The 15,866-nt window shown below is 42.5% G+C and overlaps 1 protein-coding gene across 1 annotated transcript; it reads right to left on the reverse strand.

The window, feature by feature from the left end:
- Positions 1–33: 33 nt before the first annotated feature.
- MCMBP (minichromosome maintenance complex binding protein) lies at positions 34–15,862 on the reverse strand. Its single transcript, XM_058029615.1, has 16 exons — positions 15,725–15,862; positions 15,039–15,124; positions 13,348–13,488; positions 13,011–13,052; positions 12,455–12,556; positions 11,862–11,991; positions 11,095–11,246; positions 10,262–10,362; positions 8,335–8,504; positions 7,388–7,511; positions 6,217–6,334; positions 4,513–4,678; positions 2,602–2,735; positions 1,967–2,131; positions 1,507–1,595; positions 34–1,145 (listed from the first exon to the last, which is right to left on the reverse strand). The coding sequence occupies exons 1-16, from the start codon at positions 15,780–15,782 to the stop codon at positions 1,019–1,021; spliced, it is 1,905 nt and encodes a 634-aa protein (XP_057885598.1). The 5' UTR covers positions 15,783–15,862; the 3' UTR covers positions 34–1,018.
- Between the last annotated feature and the right edge of the window lie 4 nt (positions 15,863–15,866).

Genomic DNA, 15,866 nt, shown 5'->3' on the forward strand with positions numbered 1-15,866 from the left:
TTGCTTCACTTCACAGTAATGCAGCACAAGTCAGACAAAACCATGAATATTCATTTTTAGTGCTCAAAAACAAAAAAAAAGAGAAAAGAAATAAGCTCTAAGTGATTTCAAACAGCACCAAGCTTGGCTCAAATTTAGGATACACAAAAAATGTTTCTCATAATAAGTACTCATTATTAGTGGGAAGAGACAAAATATCCAGATTGGCTGTACAGCAAAAGCCCTCATGTTTAGAACAGGAAAATACCATAAAAAGGGGGTTCCTGTCCCTGTGATTTCAATCAGCAGAAAGCACTAAATAAACCATTTCACCACCCTGCAGTACTGCCAAGGCAGAAAGTAAAGATGTGTTTTGTGTGAGCACAGGAGTATCACCCACTGTCCAGCCAATGTGGGTTTTTTTAATAAGCTGTACCAGGACAAAGCTCATTGGAGAAATGTGAGAAGTCATGGTCTGCTCAAAGCACAAGGCAAATATTTTTCATACCTGAGTTGGTCAGATCACTGCTTGGTACCACACTGATATCATCACACTGATGCTGCTGCTGCTCTGAGTGTGACCTGCCCCAGCTCACAGAACAGCACAGAGAGTGAAGTCAGCACCTCCTCCAGCTGCAGCTGCTGGCCCAGCTGAGAGCTCTGATCCTCACAATTCAGCCAAGCAGAAATGAGAGCACAAATGTCCTCCAGAACAGAGCAGACCACTGCTATGTATGAAGGGCTCTGGCTTAAATTCTCTTATTATTAAAGGGAGTAAGTTTACACAACCTCAGTATTAAAGTTTAATATCAAACAATTTGCTCAATGTTACCAATTTTCAATTACAAAACGGTCCAAAAAAATTCCATAAAATATGTTTAGGTGGCTGAACAGAGTTAAGCGCGTTCAGACCGCAAGGGTAAATATCCATAACTTTTTGGTATAAATTATCTACAAAAACTGGTATAAACAATATTCCAATCTTAGTATGGGTTGCACCTTGGATTAGAGCCATGTTCAGGGTGACATCCAGCAGGTGTTAAAGTTCATTGCCATTGACACATTGCTGCTGCTGCAGCCTGGCCTTGCGCAGTGCCTCCAGCTGCTTCGCTCGCAGCCACCGCTCCCTGGACAGCGTCGTCTGCCCCGCGCTGAGCGACAGGAACCTGGGGGAGCACAGAGAGCCCGTCAGGAACAGCTCCTGCAGCTGCTGCCACCCAGCACAGCTCACTCAGACCCAGCCCAGAACAGCTCAAACCCAGCACAGCTCACTCAGACCCAGCCCAGAACAGCTCAGACCCAGCCCAACTCACTCAGCCCCAGCCCAACGCACTCAGCCCCAGCTGGCCTTCAGGAGTAAGAAAGCAAGGGATGAAAGCAGGAAGCAAATACTTGGCCTATCTAAGAATCTCCTCTGCCTTGTTCCTCTGTCTGGCTGGTCTGACACAATTCAGCTGCAGACCAAGTGCTGGCTCAAGCTGCAGCTGGCTGGGAAGCCCAGAGTGGTGACAGGAGCACCACACCCACCTGGCCACCAGCAGCATTTTGTGCAGGTCATCGGCCGTGACGCTCTCGGGGTTGTTCTTGCGCATTTCCACAAAGTCTTCTTCCACTGCCTGGAACAACACAGCGTGGAATTATGGGGCAAAACAGATCTCCAGGAGGAGATAAGAACACTGTACCAACCTTTAGATTTCAACCTTTCAACTCATTGCTGCTGAGAAAAACCAGGCTACTTCTCATCTTTGTAAAGAACCCATTTTCAAAATGAGTGTTAGAAAGCAGGTTACATGTGCTGTTCCTTATCTAATAAATTCAGTATATACTTTACAAACCCTTGAAGGCACAGCCAGGGTGTGAAAATGCTTCTATTTGGGTTTTGCAAAACTTGAAGGAGAATTACTGACAAGGTAAGTACAGTAACTGTCTACTAAGGTGCTTTCTATCCAAATACACAGCTGAAAACATGTGAGAGAAGTGTCCCTACCTTGGTCACCTCATCAGATATACTGTAGTCCAGCAGCCTCAACAAACTCAGGTAAATTCGGAATTTGTTCAGCACGGAGGGCAACACTGCAGTGAGGAGGCTGCTCATGTACTCTTCCATGTTCGGGGGAATTATCTGTGGCTGTAAGTGGACTTGGCAATCTGACTGAAAGAGAAAATCACATTTCATCTCTTTCCACGTCCCACTATTTTCTATTCCAAGACTAATTTACTCTCAGAAGGAGCAGAAGTCAGTACTTCCCAGAACCAAGGTAAGATAATTCTTGAAATACTCTCCAGCTCACGTTTTGAACAGCTCCTGATCCAAGCAGGAGAGCCAAGGCTCAGTGGACAAAGCTGGCATGTCAGAGAGCAAGCTCAGGGTACTGCAGGGGCAGTGCCACATCTGTGCCATCACCTCAGAACCCACCGTGCCCGAGGGAGGCTTGGAGAGCAGCACATCTCTGCAGCTTTACCCACCCTGGGTCCTTCACCACCTCACCACCCCTGCTGAGGAAGGAGGAACAAAGCTCCATGTCTGTTTTCTGGCCACGAGGGAGCAGGCAGCAGCTACTGCCAGTGTCACACCCTCCCTGGTCACAAGACATTTCCTGTCCCCACTTGTCCCTCCCTCACCGGCAGCAGCGAGCGGCCCTCGGAAGTGATCAGCACATTAATGTTGCATGGGAATTCCATCCGGTGGTAATTGAAGTCATAATCCACCTTCTGCCAAGTGATCAGGTTACCCAGGGCTGTCACATTATGGACACCTGCAAGAGCAACAGCAAACTCCCTGAGCACTGGAGCAAAACAACTGTCAGCCCTGATTGCTGTTTCCCATCTGTTTTCAAGGAGCAGCAAGCAGGAGGATTCTGCAATCACCCTGTTCCTCCTTGTGTCTGAGGTGTCTTCCAGACACAGACAACCACTTCTTAATCTGAATCTAAATTAAGAATTCTTGATTTCAGGCCTAAACCCTTGTCTTAGTACATTAGTACATGAGTTTATAGCTCATGTCTTCACTGGCCCTACAAAGCCAGGTATCTATTCAGAGAGAAAAACCAAAAAAGGAAATCTCTCCTCAAAAGCAGAAAAACATCAGCAATTTAATTTTGCCATTTTTTTTAATGGTACTCACTCGCCTTACCTGGAATTAAGTTATTTAAAATATTGAGAAATTAACTGGTTGACCCTTGGGATGCTCTCTTTGAAATATCAACATGTACCTGACAAACTGAATTTCTCCTCAGCAGTTACTGCGTCAAATGACAAAACTACTGTTATGGTTTTGCCTTTAAAAGCTTAGTAATAATTTAGTACAGTGTAAATAAAGGCAAAGTTAGCAAATAAAGACAAATTTAATATTGGGGTTGACTTCTGGGACATTTTTCCATTTGAAATTTCTAAGCTGTAGCTTCCAAGAGCTCCAAACCAACTGCCACATCTGAAGACACTCTTCTCTAGGATTAAATTTTGTTCCCAACGCTGCTGTAAGAAATGAATAATTTGTACTTCTTTACTCTAAATTCAGTAGAAAATAATATCACATCAGCAAAAAAGAAATAAAATTACCAAGCCCTTTTATCTGCAACTTTTAATATCTAAAATATTATTTTTTCACTAAATGCTGAGTATTTTTAAACATTACAGACAAACATTTTGGAAAACCTATAAACCAGCACAGCAAGAATTCTCTATAATGGGAGTTTATCATATTTTACCTAACTTTTTTTTGAAACAGTCAATGCAGAGCTTGTTAGTCATTTTACTATTTTCTTTAGCAAAATTTTGTAGCTTTACTAAAGCTGAGTAGCAAAAAATACTGAAAATTCAAAATTTAGTAATTTCAGTTTGCAACTTTTAAGAGCAGTAATTAAAAAACCCAAAGCAGCTTTCTCCAGACAGCATTTTGATTTTAAAATTAAGTTACTTGCAGTGATTTCCTGTTGTTGTTTCATAGGATCTCCTGAGCTGGAAGGAACCCATACAGATCACTGAACTCCAGCTGCTGTCCCTGCACAGGACAGCCCCAGGACTCAAGGACACCTGTACTGTGCATTCTCCAGGTACTGAGCTTTTAATGCAACTCAGCTCTTTTAAGGGAGTTATAATTAAATTAATTTCTAAAGCTCTGCTGAAAGCACGCTACACAGTGCTACATCAGCTTGTAAGACAGAATCCCCACTATTTTTAACACAGTAATAGCAATCTTTTTTCTCCAGTTCTCAGGGATGGTTTCCAGATATACAGTAAAAATGTAGAGCATAAGGCATCAGCATATGCTTTGCCCACTTCATGCACTATCACAGGAAACTGAAAGGCCACTCCAGTGAATCAGAGTTATTTTGGTAATGAAGAATTCTCCCAATTTGTCTTAAGTTGGCTGAGAAGGCTGCAGGAAGCTGCTTCAAAGCAGTGCAATAGGATGTGGAAGCCACAAAGAGTTTAGCACTAGACCCTTTATCAGCGGGACACGATTATCACTGTGTCGAAAAACACAGCAGCTTTTAACCTCCCAAAGGGGCTTGCAGACACCCAGCTGTGTACCTGCAGTGTCCAGCTGTCCCTGCTCCAGCTGGGTCTCATCTATGACCAGGGAGGTGTTGCTGGCCAGCTGCAGCAGCCCGCTGACCAGGCGGTTGGCCGCGTAGTCCTTGTGGGGGATGAAGCGCGAGTGGTTCATGCTCTCGATGCTCATGCGCAGGTGGTAGGACTGCAAGGAGAAACAAACATCAGCACCCAGGCAATGCTGCTCCTGCAGCTGCAGCTGGCCTGGCAGCCTGCACAGCAAAGCAGAACTTGGCACTGCAATGCTTTATCCCAAATATCCAAATGCTGTGTGTTTCAAAATTCCCCAAAGGAAAATATTGCTGTCAGGAATTCCTATTACCTGTTCTGCACATCTAGGATGAGCTCAATAAGAAATGATTTATTGCAGCAATACTGTTGTGTGTGACCCCAAATTGAATTACTGTGGCTTTTCTGCAGAGCAGTATCCACAAACTTGAGTAAACCCTAATGACACCATTGTAGCCATGATATTTTCTGAAAAATCATTTCCTTATGATTTTTTCCCCTGAGAAGCTGTGAGGCCTCAGGAACAAAATGTAAACAATGGTTATCTGCTGCTGTGGAATGCAACAGGTGCATCTGTGATTGGTGTCATGTGGTTGTTTCTAATTAATGGCCAATCACAGTCAGCTGGCTTGGACTGTTTCAATCAGTCACAAGCCTTTGTTATTCATTCATTCTTATTCTATTCTTAGCCAGCCTTCTGATGAAATCCTTTATTCTATTCTTTTAGTATAGTTTTAATGTAACATATATCATAAAATAATAAATCAGCCTTCTGAAACATGGAGTCAACATTCTCATCTCTTCCCTCATCCTAAGACCCCTGTGAACACCATCACACACCATAATTTAATAACCCAAATGTCTACACATATCAACCCAGAAAGACCAAATAAAGCATGCAGCATCTGCCTATCAGCTCAATACCACTGAGAAGAGGATTTCATTGCATATTCATCCTAGATGATGAGGCACACAGACTTCAACACACAGGCCAGCCCCATCTCTATTGTTACCTGCTCTCTACTTGGGGAGCAAGACAAAATACATTCTAGGCCAAGTGTTGGAACATTTCAGCCTGCCTTGACCAGGCTGGATCAGTGAGAACACATCCCCCAGCCATACCCCATCTCTATTGTTACCAGCTCTCTACTTGGGGAGCAAGACAAAATACATTCTAGGCCAAGTGTTGGAACATTTCAGCCTGCCTTGGCCAGGCTGTACCAGTGAGAACAGGTCCCCCAGCCATACCCCATCTCTATTGTTGCCTGGTCTCTACTTGTGGAGCAGGAGAGCATTTCAGCCTGCCCTGGCCAGGCTGTACCAGTGATAACACACCCCCCAGCCCTGCCCCATCTCTATTGTTACCTGCTCTCTACATGGGGTGCAGGAGAGCATTTCAGCCTGCCCTGGCCAGGCTGTACCAGTGATAATACACCCCCCAGCCATACCCCATCTCTATTGTTACCTGCTGTCTACATGGGGAGCAGGAGAGCCCTCCAGCCCGCCCTGGCCAGGCTGTACCAGTGAGAACACCCCCCCCCAGCCCTGCCCAGGCACAGCCCCATCTCTATTGTTACCTGCTCTCTACAGGGGAGCAGGAGAGCACTCCAGCCCACCCTGGCCAGGCTGTACCAGTGAGAACACCCCCCCCAGCCCTGCCCAGGCAATGCTCACTGCTGGCACCAGCTGCTGGATGAGGCGGTACAGGTGCTCGCTGAAGGCGCTGCTCCGGGGACAGCCGCTCAGGTTGACGGTGAATTTTCCCAGAGGAAGCACATCCCGTCTGCCATAGCTGCACCAAAAGCAGCACAGGTTAGGCAAACACCTGGCTAACACTGGGTACAGGTGTTAGCAGCTGGAGCTCTGACAGCCAGCAGGATTTCAGAACATACAGACCAAAATCAGCTCCTCTGCCTTCCTCCTGCAGGAGGCTGAAGCTGCCCCTCACAGCACCACACAACAGCAGTGATTTACAGTGCCTGGCACCTGCAAAGGCCTTCCAGACATTCTGTTCTCCCTGTACTCTGCTGTTACTCACTGAACACACTGCATTCTTTTCCTTTCTGCGGCCCAATCTCAACTTCCCTCCTTATCACACTTGTTCATCTCCTTTACCTGCCCTCAGCTTTCCTCTCCCTCTTCTCACTGTGTATCACATCCCCATTCTTGAGAACTCTCAGCCTTTTTGTGATACCAGCTAAGAGAGAAAATACATTCTATTCTAAGGGACTAAAAAGAATGAAAACAACCTATTTTGACTTTGAAGACTAAAATGACTAACATTAAATTTGGGCCTGACAAAGAATTTCTGAAGTTTCACACTTAAGATTTTAATCAGTCCAAGGATGCTGCTCTTTCACCCATAGTTTAAATCAATATAAAAATAAATTTCTATCACATGCTAAATAGGTCACTTCAACTTACCAATAAACAGGCTTACATTTAATTAAACCAATTCCCACAAAGTACCTAAGCAATAATTCCTGTAGTCAGGAAATGCTGGCTTTGGGAAGTCAGTGGCATGTCCTACTCATTAGAAGAAGCCAGAGGCAGAAAGATGTTTTCAAACCTCTGTTTAAAGGTGTCTTGGAGATTTTGTCAGCTCTCAAAGCAGCACTGAAAGTATACACTGCCATAAAGCTGCTCTTTTATCAATATTTACTGTTATTTCAGACACTGAAATCTGCCTTTGTGTGTATTGTGACAGGACAACTCCACCTGCACAAAGTACTACTGAAATAAGTATTATTTAGGCTATTCCTGCCATATATTTGCAGATGGTGAAGAAGGAGATTTCTTTTAAATGCTCAATACATAAATTCTCAGCACACATGTCAATACTTACACTGTAGAAATGAGATGCAGTATCAGGTATTCAGCAGCCAAACTGTCTCCCAAGAGGGCATGGGTGAGGAACCCCAGCAACTCTGCTCTCACTGGTGACAGCTCAGACATGAAATTAGAAACAACTGGCAAAAGAGCAGAGGACAAATGTCAGAAAATGTTCTTGTTTCTCACCCTCTTCCCTCTAAATAAATTTGACTTTCTGTCACAGTTTGATGAAGAAAAATGTTTATTCCAAAGCAGTCAAGGAAAAAAAAAACAAAGACCCATTGGTTTTTTCAACTGGCTTTGGACAACCTGAATCACTCAAAACTTCCTTGGAAATTATTTTTTAAAAAGATTAGATATTGTGTAATGCATTTGCAGCAGGGTATAAAGTGTAGAGCCAAATTTATAAAATCCATAGCTGCTCTGTTTTATATTAAAGGCAGAAAAAACTTCTAACATATTGCTCAAAACAAGCAATACAAGGCACTCAAAGAAGAAAGTCATAAATACCAGAGGTCTGCATGCAATAATTCAGTGAAAAATAATAGCAGTCAAACAAGAAATAGCACAGTTGCTTAAAAGCAGAATTGCCTTATTTTGTGCACAGTATTAGGAGTCTCTATATTAGCAGTATGTTTCTTATTTCCAATATCACACTAAACTGGAAATCTGATTTTCCAGCAATTCACAACTCTGTGTGAAAACAAATCAAATCTTATGGCTGAACAACTTGGTAAAATCCTTGGGCACGTAGAATGCAAAACCAAACTCCACATAAATCACTTTTACTTCAGCCAAATAAAATGTAAACATCACATAAACACAAACATCTGCATCCTGTGCAGCACTGCATGGTTCTTCCATTTCCCAAGATTTAAACTCAAACCCTGCTGTTGAGGCATTTGCCTCTGAGCAAAGCAGAATTTGTTCAGATGTGCTGGAAAGTGCCCAGACACTCACAGGTTTTGCTCTCCTCTTCGTGAAGGCAGGCAGGCAGCAAGGGGTTAATGTGCTGCAGCTTCTGGGCCAAAATGACGTGGATCCTGGGCACCAGGGAGGCTGGGGGGCTGTGCACCCTCTGCTCCTCCATGGTGTCCATGCACTCCATGGGATCCAGGCTGGAGCTGTCCCTGTGGAGAGGACACAGCACAGCTGGACTCACAAACATCCCAGGGAATTTCTGTCCCTGTGAGCCAGAACAGCTGGAAGCAGGCCAGGAACAGAGGGACAAACAACATCCACTCCCAGCTCCTGCTGACTCCTGCCACACTCAAACCACCTTCTTCAGGATCTTTATGAACACCACAAATACTGAATTACAATTACATTATTACATTATTATGACCTATTAACACCAAAGCAGGCTTGACCCAAAATATCTGGATTCTATTATTTTCAGAAAATAATCAAGCCATAAAATGACATTTATTATTTGCTCCATACAGGCTGTAGCTTCAAGTAAAATATCACATACTGTTCTGCCCAGCCTGTACTGAATGAAATCTAAACAACAGCTTTTAAAAAATAAGGTCATTTATTACATTTGTCTCTGTAAGTGCATGTGGGATTTTCACATCCCACCAGGTTCTGGAGCCTGACAAGATCTTCTAGACAGTCACATCACATCTCTGTCGCTGGCTGAGTAAAAAAACTGTGAATAAATAAACCCTAATGTACCTCTGCTGGAACCTGGAGGTATTACCTCTTAATTTAAGAGTCCAGATACACAACTGCTCTCCCTGAAGATGTCTTACAAAATCTCTTCAAGGTTTTCATTTTCATTTTTAGAAAGCAAAATTCCTAAAGTGACTCTATCAGATGACAGTAAAGTTTAGCACAAATTTCATCTTCTTGTACTGGTTTTAAAAACTGTCAGGCTTTATTATTTCAAAGCCACTTCAGCAGTTCATCCACCCACTATCCACTCTTTCCATTAAAAGAGATTTGTTTTGTTTGTATTCAAAATTATTTTGCTATTTTGTATTCAAAATGTTGCTAAATGCCACCATTTTGTCTTCTTGTTACAGAATGACACAGGGAAAAACCCACAAGCACCTGTGAGAGAGCAACTGAGCTGTCAGTGTGGGATCAGCTGTCACACAGATGATAACAAAAAGCAGCTGACCAGGCTGAGGTAATTTTTAAGAAGTTGGCACTATAAAGGATTCACATTGCACTCTGGGTGTCCTACTTGCCAGAGATGAACAAACTCACCAACAGAAATGATTCAGAGTGCAATGGTTCAAGACATCAGCAGTATTTATGTTAGATTTTGCTCAAGAGTTTTATTTTGAAAATTGACTTCTTGCATCCTAAATGATTTTGTATTTTGTCAGGCAAGGAATTGCAGAACAACAGGTGAAATTGGAAGTTTCTATCAGTGGGTTAAGAAGATGAGGTACCTTAATTAATGAAAAATCAACCCATTTTTTACTCATTTTGGTCACTATCATTCTGGATGCAGACATGCAAACCTTTTTTTTTTATATTCTTCAGAAATGTTTACATTTCTGGTAACAACTTCCAGGGACTTAGAAATTACTTCAAAAGGACATTTATAATTTCAAAGCTTCCTTGAAAGCTTTGTTCACTATTCACTCATTCACTGAAAGTTTGGTACACATGAAAGAGCACAAAACATTTAGCTACAGAAACATTTTCTGCTTTGCAGACTGTACAGCAACCTAAAAAAAGATGCACTGGGTATCCAAGGATATGGATGTACCACAGCACATTGGCCTTCAGTTTCCAGGATGCTGGATGTAACACTTTCCTCATCAAGCTATTTTAAAACAACAAAATTCACTTCTCAAGCACAATTACCATGTACTTACACATTTCCCTGTCTGCTCACTGCAATATAAACTGCATTTCAGGGCAGCCTTACCTCTCTTCACTGTTCACTATGCTCAGCACTGGGTCCACAGACAGAACACCAAACACCTCCAGCACATCATTGACTTTGAAGCTCTCCCAGCTCTCATAGATCTGCCCCAAACAGAAAATAAAAAATAAAATGCTGAGGCAGATGGGCCAGATGCAGGACAGCAGAAAAATTGTCAGATAAATGAAACTCAGGAATCTCAGCTGTGGCCTGAGAACAGTCTGAGTGAAGAGGTCTCTCCTTGCCCTCAGTGTCACTAAGCTTACACTGGAAAAGGGACTTGGCAGTGAGTTGACAGGAATTTTATGTTTCCATACTTTTTCTATTAGCATTCCTTGCCACAGGAGTGTAAACAACTGCATTCTACTCTGATTCATCAAGACTTGCTGAATAGCAGAGAAGTCAATACAGCAACAGCAGAGAAATTTTGTGTGAAGTTTCATAGTAATACAACATAGCAGTGAATCAAGGACTATTTCAAATTCAATACATAAATGTGTAGTTTATTGGATTTTCAGCTTGGTTTTTCACAGCTGTTTTTCAATTACAGGAAATATCCTGAAAGAAAAATACCAGGGCTCAATACCAGCTGCACCCTCAAGCATCTAATACTGGAATCTTTTTTTAACTAAATGGGGTGAGAAGGTGCAAGCTCTAGTAAATGGTGCTGAAGGATTCCAGCAATTCAAATGCAGCACTCAAGAAGAGAAACACTGTGTTAGTGAAGAGAAAGAATGTAATTATCTCTGGAAACAAAATTCTGGATTTGAGACACATTTCAGTGCCTACAAACCACTGCAAGGCTGATTCTGAGAGCACAGCTCTGCATCTCTCACCTTTACAAGACATGCTGGTCCCTTCTCTCCTGGCAAGGGAAAATTTAGGTCAAGTGGAGGGGAGCAGTTGGGAGAAATGACATGATGACCTGCAGAAGCTTCTGTTTCTAATCTCTTTGGCTCCACACATCCATGGATATCACCTCCACTGCCTGAAAAACACAGGATTTGCAGGCTTTTTAAAAAGAAACGCAGAACTGAACAACTTTCTTCAGAATAAAACTAATTTAACAAGACATCTGAGACCAGAATATTTAATAATGCAATATACTTGGCAGAACATACTCTTCATATGAGAAGTCTCACAAGTGCATACTATATGTAATCAAATTAAAGTGGGAGAGAGAGTTCTGGCAAAGATCTATGTGTCTTGGAAACCCAAACATGGCCAGAAACCTGATTTTCAAAATGCAAAGTTTAAACCAGAGGAGTGATTTTTTTTCTACAGTGCATAGGACTGCAAAGGTAATATTTTTCTGCACTTCACTTAAAAAAACCAGGTCAGAATATGCATAAAACCCAGTTTATATTAAAAATTTCTGTAGATTGTCAGCAAGTCATACAACACACATATAAAAAGTCATACAACACACATGTACAGGCTCTCCCACACTCCTTCAAATCAAACCAGACTTCAACAAAGCCTCCAAATCCTAAAGGCTGCAACAACGATAACAATGAAACCAATTGCCAATATTTCAGTTCTTAGCAATGAATTTTTGCCAAATCCTGGGAAGACACCAGAACATCCATTGAGCAGCTCTTACCCACGTGCTGCTCCTTCTGTTTGGAGGGATGCAGGTCCATGTCCTCATCCTCCTCGTAGCTCCTCTTGTGGCGGCTGGGGGTGTAGGAGGTGGAGGGGCTCACCCGGGCCTGGCTGGCACTGATGTAGGCGTGGGCCAAGGGTTAAGGAAGCCTCACACTGAGCAGGGAAAACTCACCCACACTAAAGGTTAATGTTGGTTTTTTTAAACAAAATCCTCTTCTTAACATGCTCAGCTACAGGTGTTTTATAGGAGACTCTCACTGTGTAAGTGTCCTGCTGTAGAAAATGCCAATGGCTCAACTGAAGTTTCTCTTTCCCTATGCATTTACAATTAGGAATTAACAGAAATTTTCACGACTCTCCCAAGCAAAAATGTCTACTAAATCAAAATAAATGCCCCTAAATTCATTTGCATCCTCTTTGTGCATATTACACAGCATCAACTTTATTTTTTCCTCTTTCTACACCTATCACCTCTCCAGATTCCCTTAAAAAAAAAGAAATTTTAAATGGACTTATTCCTTAAATCTAATTAATTAGTTGGTGACCACTGATTGTATAACAAAGCACTGGCTCAGGCAAAAAAGATATTTCCTTCACCCATGCTGATTCACCAGGCACTGGAACACAGTAGAAAGTCTGTCTCTCCGAGGTGACTGTTTGTGAGGAGTTCAAATCAATTTCCTGCTGAGGCTGCAATCCCAAGAGAAATTTTGTCAAAAACCTGATTACAGTTTGTTTTCTTTTTTTAAGCTAACCCCACAGATTCACTCAGCCAGAAGTTACAATTAGCATGCAAGACTACATAACTCAGGAAAAAGTGAATATATAATGTTTTGATTCAAATTGCACTGCACTACCAAAAGTAACTATTTTGCATAGCAGAGTTTCAAGGTCATGGGCACTCCCCCCTCCACTCAACCAAAACAAATTTTAAATACAACAGAAACAGCTGGAAGCCTGCAGAAATTAGAATGCCAGTGAGCAGTTATGAATACTCTGCTTTCCAAACCAAAGACTGACTTTGCATTTAGAGCAGTATCTTCAGGAATCCACTGCCAAGGACCAAAGAAGCTCTGTCACACATAAAACTACAACTTTCCATCCAATATTTCTTCTCTAAGTTCATGTAACTTATAGAACTTACCCCACATTCTGCCACATCTCTGTATTTACCAAAATGCAAAACCTGTCAAGAGGGAAAAGGCAATGCAATCATTCTGTTTCTGACATCATCCTGAACATGAATCACACCAAAATCACTGAAGCCCAAAGCCCCTCACAGACATCCAGCCAAACATTTCATCATTTTAACATTTTCTATTCCTCAACAGAAATGTAACAGGTTATGTTTTACTGATGCCACTTGAGCTGAACACAGTTACTATCAGTGTCCACACTCCACAGGTTTAACTCACAAACTAGAGAAATTGAAGGACCAGAATGAGTAAAATGACAAAACAGTAACTCAGTATTTCACTTACACGTGCATTTGTGTTTGGGTCAACTGTTTCATAGACTCCCATGTAAAACTCAGGATCAAACATATCTTGAACCATGCAGCGAAATTTCACTAAGCTGTTGGGTTTCAGGTAATGCACAGGAACATCATTCAGTGATGGGACCTGTGAAAAAAAGAGATTGCTCCATACAACTGGTATATGTTGAGCAGTGCTCTGAAGTGAGCCAAAACCAGCACAAAAACTTAATTCTCTGACCATCCAGTGTATCCTCCTTATCAAACTCCTATATTTATAGCACACCATATTTTCTGAGTGCATCTCCCATCCCAATTTAAGTAGTAACAAAGTGTATCTATCCCAACATCTTCCTGCAATGGCTGTTACAGATAATTGTTACAATTCTTAACAGTTCCCAAATTCTTCCAGTCCAAAATACTGGTTATAGGTCACTGGAACTGTATGAAAACTGTACAATATTTGAGAACAACTTTTAAATTAGAATTATTGCAGCTGCAGGATTAAACAGAATTTATCACTTATCTTATTTCTACTTAACAGCACTTCCACCATGTGCAATGTAACCAGCAGTACTAGAGCAATTTGCATGCACAATTTCTTATAACAAAAGGTCCTGGAAAACCTGTATGTTAATTTCCAAGTCCATATTGGGGAAGTCTTTTTCACACAGTTTTACACGACAATGGGAAAACAGAAAGAAAAAAAAAATCAATGCCTAAACACATGGGATAACTTCAAAGAACTTGCAATATGAATAGGGTTTTCTAGATCTGAATACAAAATATTTGTTGAAAAAGCTACATCCAACATTAAAACGCAACAAAAAGTGTAAGTGGCACTATAGGAAGTGGTATTTTAACAAAAGTGTAGCCCCTCATTTTTTTGAGCAAGAAAGTATGAATTAAATTCCTTCTGATGTAAATTTTACTCAAATTTTGCCATTAATGCTTTGACTTAGGCAACCATTTAATACTAAATACAGAATACTTTCATTGACAGAGAAAGAAAAATTATTTTCACCTGGTTTTAGTAACAGGTAGAACAGATTTGATCTCAAATTTTCTCATCCCCTTATCAGTCCCATTATGTCATTTCTGCTACAGCCTTTTAGAAAAGCATCAGCTTTTGAACTCAACTGTGCACACTTTATTTTTAAAACCTAAAGCACAGCTTCCCTGCTAAACTGCACAAACCAGGCCTGACTCAGCCCAATAAAGCACAGTTTTAGCAGGAAAAGTGTTTTTTTCCTTAAAACCTGAAGGTCCACGCAACTATTTATTCAACCCACACAAGTTTTGCATTGTGATAAAAGCTGATGAGAGAAAGGGTTTATAACCAGCAGCCTGTGGTGCACGGTGAGGACTCACACTTCCCCAAAAATGACAATATTTGTCATCTCCTGCCATCTACTGACTGTGCTACAGAGTGGCAGCAGCCGGCAGCGATGGCCTGGGGGAAGGAGGGTGCAGAAGGCAGGGGATGGACGGGCTGGGATTTCACATCCCGGCTTTGCACTCAGGTTAAGGCAGCCGAGGTGCAAATTCCACATCCCAAAGCCTGGGCATGAAATTCAGCTGCACGCTTATCGTGAAATTGCAGGACTTTATCAAAAGCAAGCCACTGCAATAAAGTGCAAAAAATAACAGAGCTTAAGAAAAAGCATAACTCGAAAAGAAAAAAAAAAACACTCTTACCCAGTTAGTAGCATTATTTTCTTTTAATTTCTCCTTGAAGTATTCGGTTACCTTCTTCTCCCAGTCAGAGTTTGGAGCATTTTGGGCTACAACAAACAACATATCAACGTGCCCGTTATCACCACGTCAGAGACTTTTACCCAGCATTCTCCCAGCACACCAAACAAACCCAACTTTCACTTCTATCTTGGGGAAGAGAGTGCATCTCGGACTCATTTATTCCCCTTGCAATTCACTGACTTCCCATTTCACACCACTCGAGAAGCACAGAGCCATTGCTGGCAGCGAGGGAAACAACACCGCAGTGGGGACAGGCATAAGCCGAGGCACCGCAAAATTTAATGTCGCTATTTTTTAGAAAATATTTAATTTTCAGGGTCTGAAATAACAGTAAATAATATTAAAAAAAAAAGATTAAGTCGCGGCTGATAGCGCTGGTACCACCAGCACCGCTCGGCAGCGCGGGCAGCCAGCACGCGTTGCTGCCGGAACTCAGAGACACACGAGATACACAAAACACACGCTGTATTCGAGATATATAAGACATAAAACAGATACATAAGACACAAGAGATACATAAGACACAGAGGCGGCCCCGCCACCACCCCACGAGGGAAAGCGCCGTCCAGTTCCGGGCGCCCGTGGGGCGCTCCCGCCGCCGCCCGGGGACGCGGGCCCCGCCTCACCGAAGATGCCCTGCACGATGCTCAGGGGGCTGTTCAGCCAGTCGCCCACGCACGGCATGGCGGGGTCGCGCCTCGCCGCGGGGCTGCCGGCACCCTGCGGCCGCCGAGTCCCGCTCGCCAGCCCAGCGCGGGGATCACCGCC

This window comes from Melospiza georgiana, chromosome 8 (genome assembly GCF_028018845.1).
Source record: "Melospiza georgiana isolate bMelGeo1 chromosome 8, bMelGeo1.pri, whole genome shotgun sequence".
In the NCBI taxonomy this organism is placed as follows: Eukaryota; Metazoa; Chordata; class Aves; order Passeriformes; family Passerellidae; genus Melospiza; species Melospiza georgiana.